The sequence below is a fragment of the Gekko japonicus genome, unplaced genomic scaffold, assembly GCF_001447785.1.
Source record: "Gekko japonicus isolate JY-2015 unplaced genomic scaffold, Gekko_japonicus_V1.1 scaffold1440, whole genome shotgun sequence".
Lineage (NCBI taxonomy): Eukaryota > Metazoa > Chordata > Lepidosauria > Squamata > Gekkonidae > Gekko > Gekko japonicus.
Genome location: NW_015169819.1, coordinates 411964 through 427759, shown reverse-complemented (window position 1 = coordinate 427759; position 15796 = coordinate 411964). Strand labels below are relative to the sequence as shown.

Sequence of the window (15796 nt, the reverse complement as noted above, 5' to 3'; positions counted from 1 at the left end):
CAGTGAGGGGGAAATGAAGGTAGGTTTATGCTTGGCTGGGAAGGAGATAGGGTTGCCAGCTCCAGGTGGAAAATTCCTGGAGATTTGAGGGATGGAGCCTGGAAAGGGTGAGGTTTGAGGAGGAGTGGGGCCTCAGACAGGTACAATGCCATAGACTGTGCCCTCCAAACCAGCCATTCCCTCATGGGGATCCACTGTTGCCAAAATCCAGCTGAGGGGTGGAGATCACTCAGAATTACAAATGGTCTCCAGATGGCATTGATCCATTCCCCTGGAGAAAATGGTGGACTCTGTGTCCTTATACCCTGCTGAGATGCCCCCCCCCAGGACAGCCAATGTGACGTGGCATTCAGAGCTTCAGAGCATGGTAGAGGCTGCAGGTGTGTGGGGGGGGAGATGAGAAACTGAACAATGAGGGGGTAATGAAGGTAGGTTGATGTTTGGCTGGGAAGTAGATAGGGTTGCCAACTCCAGATGGGAAAGTCCTGGAGATTTGAGAGATGGAGCCTGGAGAGGGTGAGGTTTGAGGACTCTGTGTCCTTATACCCTGCTGAGGTTGCCATGGCAAATTGATGCTGAGTGCCCATGGTCTTGGCACTCTCCCAGAGCCTCTTTCTAGTGCTCATTGTATTTATTTCCACAATGGGCCTTATTCCAAGTTTAATCAGAAAGGTAAAAGAGTTTAATCCACTGTTTTTCTTGATGAAGTATCTCTATCTCTAACTTCATCATCTGCTACATAGAATAAATTCTATGGTATTGAAGCCCCCAGTTTCACATTTCCATCCTTTATGATTCAGATGACCTTCTTAACAACTCACTGTTATTCTATAATTGGCCTCTTTTTTCAAAAAGACTTAATTATTTTAAAAGTTATTCTCATTGTTCCAAATTTGTCTATTAAAATATTTTTTACTAAGATATAACATTTATTTGGGAGCTTTGCCTTGTGTGTTCAATTCCAAATTGTGATTAATTCAAATTTCCATTAATTAAATTGAATTAAAACATTAAAACTTGTTTCTTAATCTGCTCCAAAGAAGTTCGGAAATTTAATTGCTGCCAAACAAGATAACCAACGTTAAGAAGGATACTTAACATACTTATTAAATACCACTTAGTATTTTTGATTAGTATTTTTGGAGGCCTAATTAGTATCTAATTAACTTGCTATAGGCTATCTCGCACTATGCCAATTAAAGACCCAAACATCCTTGAGTGTAACACCATGACAAAGTAGCTGATTATGCATTGTTATCAGTGTCAGTTAATCAGGCAGATTGTGTTGAATGTTGTTTTGGATGGATACGTCTGCACACTTATTAATACTCAACTATTCCTTTTTGCTATTCATTGATATTTAAATAACACCAAATAAAAGAGAGGAACTGAGTGAAACAATTTTATCGCCAGTGGGGTACCTAAACACTGGTCAGATTTCTTTTTTATTATTATTACTGTTCTGACGAAGGGAGCTGTGACTCCCAAAAGCTTATACCCCCTACAGTCTTGTTGGTCTCTAAGGTGCTACGGGACTCGAATCGTTTTCCATTACCCATTACTATTCTTGCCACTGTTAACCTTTTATGCAACCTGTGTCGGTTACCATTTCAGCATGGCATGCTGTTAATCTGAGAGGGAGGCTGCTCTAATTCTTATTTCATAGACAGAGCAATGGAGGATGGAAAATAACAAGCAGCAGAGAGATTGGGAATCGTGTCTCCTGTATCCAGAGTGAATGTACCATTTCATAATCTAGAACATTGTCAAGGATGCCTTACAAGCATCACCGGAGCAGATGAGTCGCTCTGAGCTTTATCAAGGGGCTACATTCTCCTGGAAAAGGAAGGCAGAGCGCAGGCTGGAGTGAGTGGCTGTGATACTGCCCTAAATGAGCCACTGTTACCCATCCCAAACCCCACAAAGACAGCCAATACTTTATCCCCATATTGCCTCAGCTGCTGGCTACTTCTTGGGCCCTAAACTGCACCTGGCCCATGAAATGGGGTTTCTCAGCCTCCACAAACATATGTGAAGCTTTGGGCTATACCATGCTGGGCTGGTAAAAAGGTAAAGGTCTCCTTGCTCGAAAGCCAGTCGAATCCGACTCTAGGGTTGCGGTGCTCATCTCCGTTTCAAAGCCGAAGATCCAGCGCTGTCCGAAGACATTTCCGTGGTCATGTGGCCGGCATGACTAAACACCAAGGCGCATGGAACGCTGTTACCTTCCCACCAAAGCGGTCCCTATTTATCTACTTGCAATTTCTTGCTTTCGAACTGCTAAGTTGGCAGGAGCTGGAACTAGAGACGGGGGCTCACTCTGTCTTGCGGCACCCGGGTCTCAAACTGCTGAACTACTGACCTTCCACAGCCTGCAGTTCAGCGTCTTAACCACCGCAGCTCCTGGGCTGGTATCAAGGCACTATTTGTGTTCTCTGTTTACTCTAATGCAGAGGGCATTTTTAAATTATCTTATTTCAGCTTCTTTTCTGGGCCCCAAATGGCTAGACTCTACCACTACCCCAAGCCTTAGGACCCAACTATATGTGAAAATTGAGGACTATTTTACATTTCCTCAGAGAGCGGGCTATATAGGAGACAGATGCTCCTGTTTTTCAGGTACCCAAATGAGAAAATGTCTGGGCAAAGATCAAACTGCTTTTAAACAGACTTCTTTTAATTGCATTCCCTCTGTGCCAGTCTTACAAATCCAGTCCCAGGCAGATCTCTGAGGAGAGAAATAGCAGTCGACTCATGACTGATCCCTTGCCCCTTCGGCACACACCTCTCCTTCACAGCAACAATTGCCAGCCTTTAATCCCAGCAAGTTTCTTTCCACATGTCTTTGAAGAGCCATAGATAAAGGAAAGACAGATCAGAGGAGCCAAAAGCCAGAGGAGAGGATTTTTAAAAATCTCATATGGCTCTCAAGTAACCCTTTGAGCAATAGGGCAGTGGGGATAGAGGCCAGACTCAGAAACTGGCTCACATGCATATTGATATAGCCAAAGATTTAACAGATATGTTAATATTCATCTGCTACCTGCCAGCCAGCATGGAATGCAAGTATCTAGTAGGTTTGAGGGGAAACACTGAGGACCGTGCTGTTTTCTGTGTAAAGACTCCAGAGTTACAAGATAAGTTATAAGATTTTATAAGGAAACTAACTGCATGTTGACGACTTTGGTCAGCTATAAATACAACAAGAGCAGCTCTGTGTTCTTTCCTGGGATACCGTTGAGTCATGGGTTGCGTTCAGACTGGCAGTTTGGCCTGACATAGCTGCGTTCCCCTCATGGATTAAACCAACAGGGTCACACAGCCACATCTGTCAGCTGTTCCCCAGTCATACTTACCCCATCATATGATGAATTGGAAATGGAGTAAATAGATACCACACAACGTGGTGTTTTCAGTTTCCCGCACATTCATTGCGTGCGGCTGGATGTCTGAATGCAGGGGAGTGTACGCAGAATGGATTGGCTGTCTCAACCTGCAGATTCGTTTCCACCACTGGGATTTTGGTTTTTTGGGAGTGTCTGCCAGTGCACCTGCCTTCATTTTAAAAAACCAACCAAACAGCATGCTCCATGGCTGAGGCACTGCAGTAATGTGTGCCCACGGGATGATTGCTCAGATGACCTGCAGAAGGGTGTGCTGCCTGGTTGGTATGCCCCGCAATACTTCAAAGCACTACAATTAGTGGCAGCGCCGTATCGCTCTAAGCCATCAATTTGTCCACAGCCCAGAATACCTTTGCATTCTACAAGCAATTTTTGTGCTAGGATTCTATAAGTAATCATGGCTCTTGACCTCACCATGTCCATTTAGCACCTTAGCATGACTGGTGTGATTAACTGTCACACGGCAAAAAACCTTGCAGCTGCACCAAGCCCTTGGCAGGACCCCACCTCCTCTGTGCCTCCTATGCCCATGGCCCTACTCCCATTGGAAGGCAGTCTATACACAGGAGCTTGACAGGAGGCAGTGAACAAGCATGCAAGTTGCATTTTAAGATTGTGGTTTGGAACTGCAGTTTTCTCAAAGCATTACTCCCAAATAATTCCACCACAATGACAGTGGCAAAAGCCCCGCACAGGTTAAGTGACTTGAGTACTTCAATTGTTCAAAATGGTGTGGAGTTATATATCATCATATTTTAATATTTGATACATATTACCTGACTTTGTTGGTTTTTAACATATCTATTATGATGTTGTTTAAATGTTGTAAGTTGCCACGAGACCTTTCGGTGAGTGGCGACAAAAAAAAATCTAATAAATAAACAAAAAACCCTATCTGTGATCAGAGACTGACAGTCTTTAGAGTCCTTCTCATTATTTGGATGTGCTGCACTCTTGACTCCAGACAACAGAATTGTTAACGTGGTTTCAACTCATGAAAACCAACAGCCATTATGTACACCATTTATTGAAAGCATCTACAATGACATGATTGTTCAGATAAATGTACTAGAATTTACATTTATACCCTAAACAGCAGTGTTAAGAATAGCTATTTAGATTAGAGAATGCAAAATAATCTAAGAATAAATGCTGTTTCTTTATTTCCTCTGTAGGCTATAATTTCTTGCTGATTTTTATCCCTGAATTTGGGCAACCACAATAAGGGGGTCAGTTTCACTTAGTGGATTGCCTAGGCGGGTAATGACTGGGTTGCAGGGGGTGATTCAGAAGCAAAGGGCACAATAGCACTTTGTCTTTCTTTATATAAAAAAGTCAGAAATATGTCTGTAAAGGATACTGTTTACAGAACGTATTCACACACCCTGTGGTTACACTTTTAAGAGTTAATGTGTAGCCATGGAAAGGGGAAAAGGCAGGTCTGCTTTGATCTAAGTGACCCCAAGACTGAAGTGGCAAGTGAGAAGCAAACTCAGTTGTTGAAGCTAGAGAAAAAGAGCTGAGGAGTGGCCGGTTCACCCTGAACTTAATGGATTGTCTGAGAGCACCTAATGCACTGTTAAGGCTAAGCATGTGGGAACCTGAGCACAGTCCATTTGGCAGACGCCATGTAAACCACTTTGAGTTTCAAAATTTAAGTAAGGAAAGCAAAAAATTAGTACTACCCATTGTATTCATATTATTATGAGCTATTTTCAGACCTTCCTAGACCTCACTCATTTATTATACTGCGGGAAACTATTAATTTGTTGATGTTCCCTTACTGCATTGTATTTTGACACAGCGGTTGCTATTTAGTTTCACTTAACTTGTTGTTTATTATCAGTTGTTATTTATGTTCAGACAGAATCCAGCAGAGGCCTTTCATTAATTCCCATAAAGTCTTTTACAATTTTTGCACAAAGTGCTGGCGGATCAGTTCTCTGCCACGTGAGAGTCCTTAAATCAAGGCTGATGTTCTTTCTTTGTGTCCCATTGTTTCAGCCGCAGGTTTGCACTGAAATAAGACTGACCTGTTAAATTTCTCTTCCTCGTGTTGAGATGGTGCTCAGACTACAAGAGGGTTTGACTCTAACCATAAACTTGAATGTGGCTCGGCACTTGATGTCAGGTCTTAAGATCCCAACAAATTCTGATTAGGGTCCTTGATTCCAGTATTTTGGGCTAAGCATGCTATGTTTGTCAATCCTACTGGAGAAAAGGATCCACTGATAGTTCATTTTTCATATGCTAAGGTGTTTAACTGTATGAAATGTAAAAACTGTTAGCTGCTTTACACTGATTTTTTAAAAATTCTAATGGCTAAACTAAAATAGACCAATTGGTAGCAACTCTTATGGCACACTTTGAAGCTCCCAAGTTAGTCTGCCAGATCACTGCCTTGCTTTCATTGGCCTTTGTAAGTAGTTGCTTTCAACTGACTGGGATCATGATGTTCTTCATTCTCCTGTAGCTCACTGCTTGGGAACCAGGACAAGAAGAAGACATGATGATAGTAACGGTGCGGCCTAACTTCCAAGACAATATCCATGTGGGTTATATTTCAGCTCTCAAGAAGTTCACAGAGTATTATACTTCAGTGCTGTGTTTCACCACACCAGGCGATGGACCCCGCAGCCCACCACAGCTGGTGCGCACCCATGAGGACGGTACGGCCCTTCCCTTTGGAGCTGGGCACAGGCACAGCTCACGGGTTCCTGAGGGACTCTGGCTCAGTGGTAGAGCCTGCTTGGCAGACAGAGGGTCCCAGTTTCAATCCCTGCCATCTCTAGTTACAAGGTTCAGGTGGGAAATGATGTAAAAGACCTCTGCCTGAGACCTTGGGGAGCCACTGCCAGTCTGAGTAGACAATACTGACCATGATAGGACAATGGTCTGATTCAGTATAAGGCAGCTTCATGTGTGTGTCATGTGTATGCCCATGGAACTGTGGGTTCACAAACTTCTGAGTCACCGGCCAACATAGTTTAAACATCATCTTCCACCTTAGAAAGTGTCTGTCTCCTTCTCAGTTGTGGAGGTTGATTCTTGGTTGCTGAAGTGGTATGGACTCTCTGAAGGTCCCTGATTCCATTGGCTGTGTTTTCTGCAGTCATCTTTACATCCAACCCCAGAGTGTGTTCCTTGGGAATTGTCTATAACTGGTAGTTTCCCTTTTTTGTTTTCTTGAGATATTAAGGGGAATGTTTCTTCTGTTGTAACTCTCTGGGGGGTGGGATTGTTTGTTTGGCCAGTTCCGGGTCCAGTCGGACACCTCAGCTTCAATGAGATCCTGGACACATCTCTGAAAGTCAGCTGGCAAGAGCCTCTAGAAAAGAATGGCATTCTGACAGGTAAGAGATACATTAAGCCAGTGGGAGAGGCAAAGGGGAACCTTTAGCCCTAATCCTTCCGTTATATTTATGGGGGGATCATCTAAAGTTTTGGTTTTTTTAAATGTTTCTTTCCTACATTTCTAATGAAGCCCTTCTCCTTTAGGGCTTCTGCACACATGATTTTTATATTGAGAATCATGCTGTCATTTAGCTAGAAAGCTGGGAGGATTTCCATCCTGGGAGCCATATTGGTTTCAATTCCACTTCAGCAAGGGAGCAGTTTGGAAACCAGAACCATGACATTTGTTTGTCTCAAGCTTCATGGAGCCCACCTGCTTGCAATAAATAGATTTCAAGGATGTATTATAAGAGATCAGGTGCACTGAGGGAACATAACTCGTATCTTAGAAGGCCAGCTGGTATAGCCTAAATTTGGCTTATGGCCACAAAATTTGTTGGGCTCATTTTGTTTACTCCTGGATACAGGTATAACTTGTGCTGTTTTCTACATGTCTATGTTTTGGGTCCTCTTTTAGGCTACCGGATCTCCTGGGAGGAATACAATCGCACGAACACACGTGTAACACACTACCTGCCTAATGTCACACTGGAATACCGTGTCACAGGCCTCACAGCCCTTACCACCTACACCATTGAAGTCGCAGCTATGACTTCCAAAGGACAGGGACAAGTTTCCTCCTCTACCATTTCGTCAGGGGTTCCTCCAGGTGAGTTGGGCTTGGCTCACAGGTCCTGCCTGCAACAGAGTAGTAGGCTGTAGCACAAATGGAGCAAAGATTACTGCAGCCTCTACCCCCACAGAAAGCTTCTCTTGGAAGTTCCACCTGTACATAGCCCAGTGCATAATTGTAAAAATAATAATAATAAACAAGTGCACAGATAGGGATTTCTGCCCTCCAGCAAACACAGCTAAAATGAAGGCCCTGGATGGAGACTGCTAAATCATTCAGCATATGCACAGTTGTGTTACAAGTACAGTAATAGGTGCAAATAGGAATTCATTGTCCACCCCACTTCAAATAATGAGATGGCTTACTCAGAAGTATAATCACACTCACATCCCCACTATTTGTGATTCTTTATTGTGGGGACAGGAAGAGAGAGAATTTAGTACCAGCTTTGCTGAAGGTTTTCTTTTAAAGGGGGGGGGGATAACACTAGACTATGCTAGAAAAAAATTGCCTGCAGATGGTTGTGGGAGGCACACTTGGGCTGCGATCATATGCACAATTAGACCTGACATAGGCACGAATGCTGGGCGGATTTAAAGGGCATGATCAGACACGAACATCTGGGAAGCACCCCGCACCCATCAGCAACCTGTTTTGCTCCACCGCAGAAGCGGAGTAAAAAGACACCAGGGAAAGTCCAGTAGCAAACGGGTTGCTACGGGCCACGGACGGACTTTCCCCTGTCTGATCACTCCACTGCACTCTCATGGCATTGGGATGGTCTGATCAGGCCATCCTGACTCCGTGCTGTTGTTCCCCCCCTTCGCAGTATGCGCATCATCGCACACTCCATAAGGAGCCCTCAGTGCGCAGGTGCGATTAATTGATCCTGTTGTGTCCACTGACCGCCACCAGGGGCCAGCGAACTCCCCAGAGCTTGACTCTGGGAGAACAATGGGGACTAGGCTCCTAGTCCCTCCACTGGGGAGCCAATGGGCACCGTGGTGGGAGATTCAAACCCACCAACGGGACCCAGGGGTGTGTCCCCCAGGATGTATATAGTTGGCCTGCCGGCCGTTTGAGCTAGTTCATGTTGTGTACCAGTAAAGCGTGCTATGCACTATGCCAGTCTTTGTCCTTCGTTCATGCAGCTAACCCACTACACAATAGATCCCTTGTTTAAGCGCATCAGAAACAAACGGCAAAAAAAAAACCCCGACTCACTCACGGTTGCGTCTGATCATGCAGTGGCAGGCTGTGCCCGCAGCTCCAAAGGACTGTGTGATCGCGCAACTGCAGGTAAAATTCCTCCCCCCCCCCCCCCCCCCCGGATTTTATCTGGCGCGTGTGACTGCAACCTTGGTCTGATTGTGGGCCTAAATCAGCAGTGCTGTCTTTGCTTTGCTTACCTTTCTGGATCACCCTGAATTCTTCACCAGCCTTTAAGTTGAACACTGGGCACATAGCACTCATTGCCCTGATCCCTGCAATCTGGGAATTCAGCTCCAGCCCAAACCACTATGGAATGTACAATTGGCAGTTGTTTTCTGTACTATCAACAGCTTTCCCCAAACTTCAAATGGTAAACTGTATTCAAGATACGAGGAGTTTAGCGGAAACAGCTGAGGCACTTCCACTTCCACATCTACCCAAGCTCCCGTGGACAGAATTTAGAAGATTAATTTTCATGAACAGTTAGATTTCTCCAGTTTGATTTAATTCGGTTCATCTGTGTGAACTTTGACTTTGCCAATCTCAATTAGTTTCACTGTTTGTTTGAGTAATTCAATTAATTCAAGTGTGAGTCTCATTTGTGCAAGCAGACAACATGTCCCTCGCGGTGTGACAACAAGCAGCCACTCACAAGCTTCAGATTTATTAAATTAACAAACATCAAAGTAATGAATATGAGATTGCAGAAAACATTGACAGCTCCCCTCATGACCTTCATCAGATGCAAAGTTTGAATTTCATTTTTATTTGGATCACTTCTTCAACATTTATTTGAGGCTGTTTCCTTGGCTAGGTATGAACCAAGGGTGTAGCATTTTTATAACACAGCTTTAGTAGCCCACCTTCATTTTCCCTTCAGCTCCTGTTCCTTATGCTTGCTTGTCAGTGTTAGTTAGGGCTGCTGAAAGCCACCATACCCCCCCCCCATATAACTATGATCCAAACCAAATATTGTAACAATACTTGGCTGACTGTCAGCAAGCATATGTAATAAAAAAAGAATCTACAGAGAGCCAGTTTGGTGTAGTGGTTAAGTGTGCGGACTCTAATCTGGGAGAACGGGGTTTGATTCCCCACTCCTCCACTTGCACCTGCTGATGTGACCTTGGGTCAGTCACAAGCTCTGGCACAGCTGTTCCTAAAAGAGCAGTTTGTGTCAGAGTTATCTCAGCCCCACCCACTTCACGGGGTGTCTGTTGTGGGGAGGGGAAGGGAAAGGAGTTTGTAAGCCGCTCTGAGACTCCAAGTGAAGGGCGGGGTATAAATCCAATGTCGTCATCTTCTTCTACATGTCCATCTATCTGTCCATTTGTGGCAGGCATAACTCATCAGACAATAAAACTGGGAATCTCAAAATTGGCCACCAACATGCGGATGATCATGGGAATTCCTGGGCAAAAAATGAAAAGAATTGCAATATCCTTGTTAGGATGCTGCATCCAGTGCTGGCTTGGCTGACAGGTTTGGTTTTCCTCAGCCTCCTGGAGAACTTTGCAGAAAGGCTGAGCTCTTTGCTGCGCTCTGCCACCCCACCCCCCCTATATATATAGGGGGGGTGGCTCTGCCTTCCTTGCACCCCTGGTGGCTGTAGTCAGAACTGCACTATAAAAAAATTAAAAATGCATTCTGAATACAGGATAATGCGGTTTTAGGGGCCCTCCAGGTGACTTGGGCCCCATGAATTTTGTCCCTCCAGTCCCCCCCCCCCCAGCATTCCTGGGGTTTGGTACTTATTTATATAAAATAATTAGCAGTTCTTCAGGCATTAGTCCTGAGGGCAGAATGTCATGTATTTTCTTCTGTGTTGCATTTTACCCAAATTTTCAGCCAAAAACAATCTCCCAAATTAGTGTATAGTTATTAAACATTTGCTTGAAGAAGAGACTTGATGGAAAAGCGCCTGTTTATTGCTTTTTCTCTCTTTGGCCTCAGTTTTTGGCACTTTGTGTTTAATAAAAGCCCAGTTTTCCTAAGAAAAAGCAGCTTCAGGAGAGGCAGAGTTTGAGTGGATAAGTGGTCACAGGGATGGTAAGCCAGTGTGATGTGATGGTTAGAGTGTCAGGCTAAGATCTTGAAGACCTGGATGCAAATCCTCACTCTGCCATGAAGCCCAGGTGTCAAGTTACTGCAGCTGGAGCCAACAGTGTATCATGGAGTTACAGGCCTCTCCCCTGCAGGAGTAGGCTACCAGTATTTAAAGGTGCCATGACCAGGTCTGGTGGAAAGTACTGTGACAGCGCTGAGGCGGTTCAGAAGTTTGAGAGCCCTGAAGGGTCAGTTGGGGAGAGACCTCTGGTTCAACAACAGGCTCTGGGGTGGAGGATTCAAGGTCTAAGTCTAAATCAGAACACAGGGATGCATCCCAGGATCAGCAGCCTGACTCAGAGTCTTAGGGCTCTTCTTGGTCATCTAGGATTGCCACCTCCCAATTGGGAATAGGGTTGCCAGCCTCCAGGTGGGGCCTGGGGATCTCCCGCTTTTTCAACTGATCTCCAGCTGACAGAGATCAGCTAACCTGGAGAAAATGGCTGCTTTGAAGGGTGGACTCTATGGCATGGTACTATGCTGAGGCCCCTCCCCTCCCCAAACCCCGCCCTCTCCTGGCTCCACCCCCAAAGTCTCCAGGTATTTTCCAATCCAGACCTGGCAACCCTAGTTGGGAAATACCCAGAGATTTGGGGGGTGGAGCCTGGACAAGGAGGGATTTGGGGAGGGGAGAGACTTCAGTGGAATATAATGCTATAGGGTTCACCTTCCAAAGCAGTCAGGTGAACTGGAAATCACTTGTTATAGCTGGAGATCTCCAGCCACCACCTGGAGGCTGGCAACCCTATCTCATCAAAGGAGGCTCCTGGAGGTGTCCCCACTGCCTTCCACCATTAGGTGCCCAGCTGCCTCCTCCTCTGAGCCTTCTTCCACTTTTCCTCATGAGGAGTTGCCTGTACTCTGGTCCATGACACGGGGTGCCTTGGGCCAGTCACTCTCTCTGTCAGCCTGCCCTACTTTACAGGGTTGTCAAAAGGGTATAATGGAGAAGCACAAAATAATGTATGCCAACTTGAGCTCCTTGGAGGAAAAGTGGGGGGAAATGTGAGGGGTGGGGATGCTCAACTCTTTCCATACTTACTGTCTACTTTTCTACCCTGAATTGCCCTTGACAAGCTGCTTTTCCCTCTCGCCCTGAAAGCGTGGTCTGTCTGTCCAGTGTGTCTCATCCCTAGGCTGCAGGCAGCCAAGTTCTATCCTTGTTTTTTCTTTGTCCACAGAACTCCCAGGCCCCCCTACCAACTTGGGTATCTCCAACATTGGTCCCCGCTCAGTTACACTTCAGTTCCGCCCTGGTTATGACGGCAAGACATCCATTTCCAGGTGGCAAGTGGAAGCTCAGGTAACCTATGGGTCCGACTCATCAGGCAGCTGATGCATTCCTTTGTAGTCCTTAAAACAGCTTTTTTGTATTAGTTGTTGAAACGCTGTGGCATGAAGTCCACATTTTTGCATTCAGAAGAAATTACACAAATATTTTTTTCATGCACTTAAGGATATAACAGCACTGCTTGGTCAGACCAAAAGTCCAGCCAGTGCAGCATCCCGTTCCCCACAGTGGCCAGGTATATGCCTTCAGGAAGCCCACAAACAGAGCAAGAAGACCTTTCCCCACTGTTCACCCCCTACCCCCAACTGAATACGGAAGTTATTTAGCCTTCATGGTTGATAGTAGTTGGCAATTCATGAAGCTGTGAGGCCCCCTTTTAAAGATATCTGGGTTAATGGTAATCATATCTTGTACCAGTAAATTTCTAAGTTACTTAAATATTGTATGAATTTCTTTCTTTTGCTTGTCTGTTGCTCATCTAGTCCTTTGGGTCACCCCGAGCTGTACTATTATGGGAGAGGGAGGAAAATGTTCTTTCTAATTTTTTTTGCCTGATTTATTTGCTTTGGAAATATTAGATTTTTTCCCCTCTTAAGATTGGAGTGACAAAGAGCAAGGAAAAAGAGAAGGGCATGTCTATGTTGGATAGAGAAAAGAGTTAATGAAGAACAGGAGCCGTAGGCCAAGGTGTTTCCCCACCACCACCACCATTGTTCTATGCAAACAAAGGTTTTCATAGTAGTCCAGAATTCATAATTCTCTTTTTTCAAGCCCATGTTGTGAAGATAGGTGTATGAGCAACACCTGGTGAAATCTCAGAAGCTACAGGAAAACAAAGCCTATCTTGAGGGAAGGATGTAACTCCATTTAGAATTGCATTGTTAATCTTCTGTTTATTTTGTTATTTTTAAATTATTGACAGTTGCCTTGTGTAAACAGGGGTGTTTTGTTTTGAAAGGTAACCAACACATTCGATAAACAATAATGATAAAAACAGTTGTTAATTCTCACAAATGCTTATAAAGTTCTGTAATCCATTTTTGCCCAACTATTTATTTCTAGCATTTGAAAAAAGACAAATATTGTCCTATTTTTCAAATTGTGAGGTAAGCAAATACCAAGTCCTAACTTTAAAGTAATGGTTTTTGCTTTAATGTCAGAGGGAGGAGCCCACCATATGAGCAATAAATAATGCTGCTTCAGCCCTGCTCAAATGTCTTGCTTGCCTCCAGGTTGGCCAAGTTGGTGAGAGTGAGGAGTGGACCCTCATCCACCAACTGTCTAATGAGCCTGATGCCCGCTCTATGGAGGTGCCCAACCTCAATCCCTACACATACTACAGGTGGGTGCTGCCCAAATATGGAAGAGTGGAAGAATGCTGATAATACCCAAACTGAAGTGACTGTGGCTGAGCTTGCATGCACTCACCCAGGTTCTTACATACATCTCCGTGGTCATGAAGCTTTAGTGTTGTAAATTGACTCTCATTATCAGCAAGAAAGATTTTCCTCTAGGAAGATAGCAAGTGGGAAGGAGGTTGATCTGGGAGCAGAATGGTCTGAAAGGCTGGCCTAATAAAGCAACACTTGCATGAAAGTGTAGAATTTCACCACCATCAATTATACATACAGACTATTATAATGTGCCACATCCACAAAACGAGAAGTCGGAATCTGCAGAATATGGTGTACATATGAAACACTTTGGATTACAATTAAACTGAAAATGAATTATCTGAATATCTCCATTGTTTTCTGTTTACCTAGCCCAAATAAAAGGTGAAATGAGACCCCCCCCCCCAAGATAATAACAATTATGTAAGCTGGGTCCACTCTTTAAAATAACTAGCTAGGTTGTACCTAGTCTATATTCCATCCTTGTTTGGATATGAAAGGAAATGCATCAGTGCTCTAGGTAGCTCTCTCTACCATCATGTTGGGGATCAGCCAAAATTTTGAAGGATGCTCAAGGCCTATCTATACATTTGAAATTTTAAGGCCTAGGGGGCTGGGGCCTTTTCCTATGTCACTTTGCTGTCCCTCTGAGCACTAATCAGTTTTCTCCTACCAGCTTCCGCATGCGACAAGTGAACATCGTAGGAACCAGCCCACCTAGTCTGCCTTCCCGCAGGATCCAGACCTTGCAGGCTCCACCTGATGTATCTCCTGCCAATATTACATTACGCACGGCCAGTGAAACCAGCCTTTGGCTCCGATGGATGGTGAGCAGGAGCAATAGAAAAAATAGATCTTGCTGTTGTTTCGGGGGAGTGGAGGGATCCATGAAATAATAAAGAAGCAGTGGAGGTTAATCACAGTTGAGATCAGCCGCACTGGCACTGTTTACCTGGCATGTCAACGTGGATAAAGAAGCCTACCAAAATAAGAAAAGAATCTAAAGTTCTGACTGTTTTCTCGAATGTCACAGGTTCCATGGTCTTGGGAACCCCTTGAGAGTGCATAACTTTTACATGATTTGGCATACATTAGGTATGGTAGGAAGGACAACTTAATCATGAGCATTCTTGAAAGTAAGAGGTTGAAGGCTGGCAATGATGTCCCCTTTGTTCCCGCAGCCCTTGCCAGAAACAGAGTACAATGGCAGCCCCGAGTCGGTGGGCTACCGTCTGCGCTACTCACACTTAGATGGGCGCGGCCGCACACTGGCCCACACTATCCATGACCGTATGGAGCGTGAATTCACCATTGAAGACCTGGAAGAATGGACTGAGTACCGTGTGCAGGTGCAGGCCTTCAATGCCATTGGGCCTGGGCCATGGAGTCAGACCGTGGTGGGGCGAACCCGGGAGTCAGGTACCCTCCCCAACCCAGCCTCATCTTTAGACAGTCAGGCAGGCCCCTCACTACCTGACTGGAACTTTGCATGTAAAGCTCTGGGCTTTTCTGTGGGTCCCCGCCCAAAGTGTTACCTGTTACAGAACCAATTCAGAGGAACTGTTTGGTGAAGCACTGACTCCCATTCTATTTGCACACAGTGCCTTCCTCTGGACCAACCAATATCTCAGCCCTGGCTACGACCTCCACCTCCATGCTAGTACGGTGGAATGACATCCCTGAAGCTGACCGAAACGGGCTTGTTCTGGGCTATAAGGTAGGTATTGGAAACAGTGGCTCTTCCCTCAAAGGCTGCCTTCTGTTTTACACTAGATTTGCTAAAGCCGGTCAATTTGACCTTGAAATCCTTTCATTCCAGACCTAGCCTCACCATCTTCCAGAGTCTGTCTGAGTCCTGTATCCTTAGTTGGAATGTACAGACCTCTGCCATTCTGTCCCTCCACACAAGTACCCAATCCTGTGCTCCCCATCCTTTCTTGCATCACTCATCTGCTTGTCTCTAAACCTGATCCCTCATGCATGCAGTTGCCTGGAAGCGGCCCTCCAATGCTACAGGCTGTGTGTATACTCAGGGCTATTTTTGGCCAGGAACGCACAGGAACGGAGTTCCGGCTGGCTCCCGAGCTGGCCACACCCAGCAGGAACTCATTAGCATAACAGGCCACACCCAACAGCAGAAACTCATTAGGATTGGCTACAATAGGGGTGTGTGGCCTAACATGCAAAGGAGTTCCTGCTTCAAAAAAAGCCCTGGGTTTTGACTACAAACAAGGTAAACAGAATAAGAAGCAAAAGGTGGGTGTGGCCTAATATGCTAATGAGTTGTGCTGTCCAGGGTGTGGCCTAATATGCTAATGAGTTTCTGCTGCTGGGTGTGGCCTATTATGCTAATGAGTTCCTG

General features: G+C 45.1%; 1 protein-coding gene across 1 annotated transcript in view; it reads left to right on the top strand.

Annotated features, from left to right (window-relative positions):
• The window catches only part of SDK2 (sidekick cell adhesion molecule 2), a gene marked incomplete at its 5' end in the record, with an annotated part of 107001 nt that overhangs the window by 50813 nt on the left and 40392 nt on the right, over nucleotides 1-15796 (top strand). The window contains 8 exons of the mRNA XM_015417197.1: nucleotides 5878-6073; nucleotides 6659-6757; nucleotides 7276-7467; nucleotides 11931-12052; nucleotides 13273-13382; nucleotides 14111-14261; nucleotides 14616-14853; nucleotides 15036-15151. Coding sequence (XP_015272683.1) covers nucleotides 5878-6073; nucleotides 6659-6757; nucleotides 7276-7467; nucleotides 11931-12052; nucleotides 13273-13382; nucleotides 14111-14261; nucleotides 14616-14853; nucleotides 15036-15151 — 1224 coding nt within the window. The remainder of the gene's footprint in view (nucleotides 1-5877; nucleotides 6074-6658; nucleotides 6758-7275; nucleotides 7468-11930; nucleotides 12053-13272; nucleotides 13383-14110; nucleotides 14262-14615; nucleotides 14854-15035; nucleotides 15152-15796) is intronic.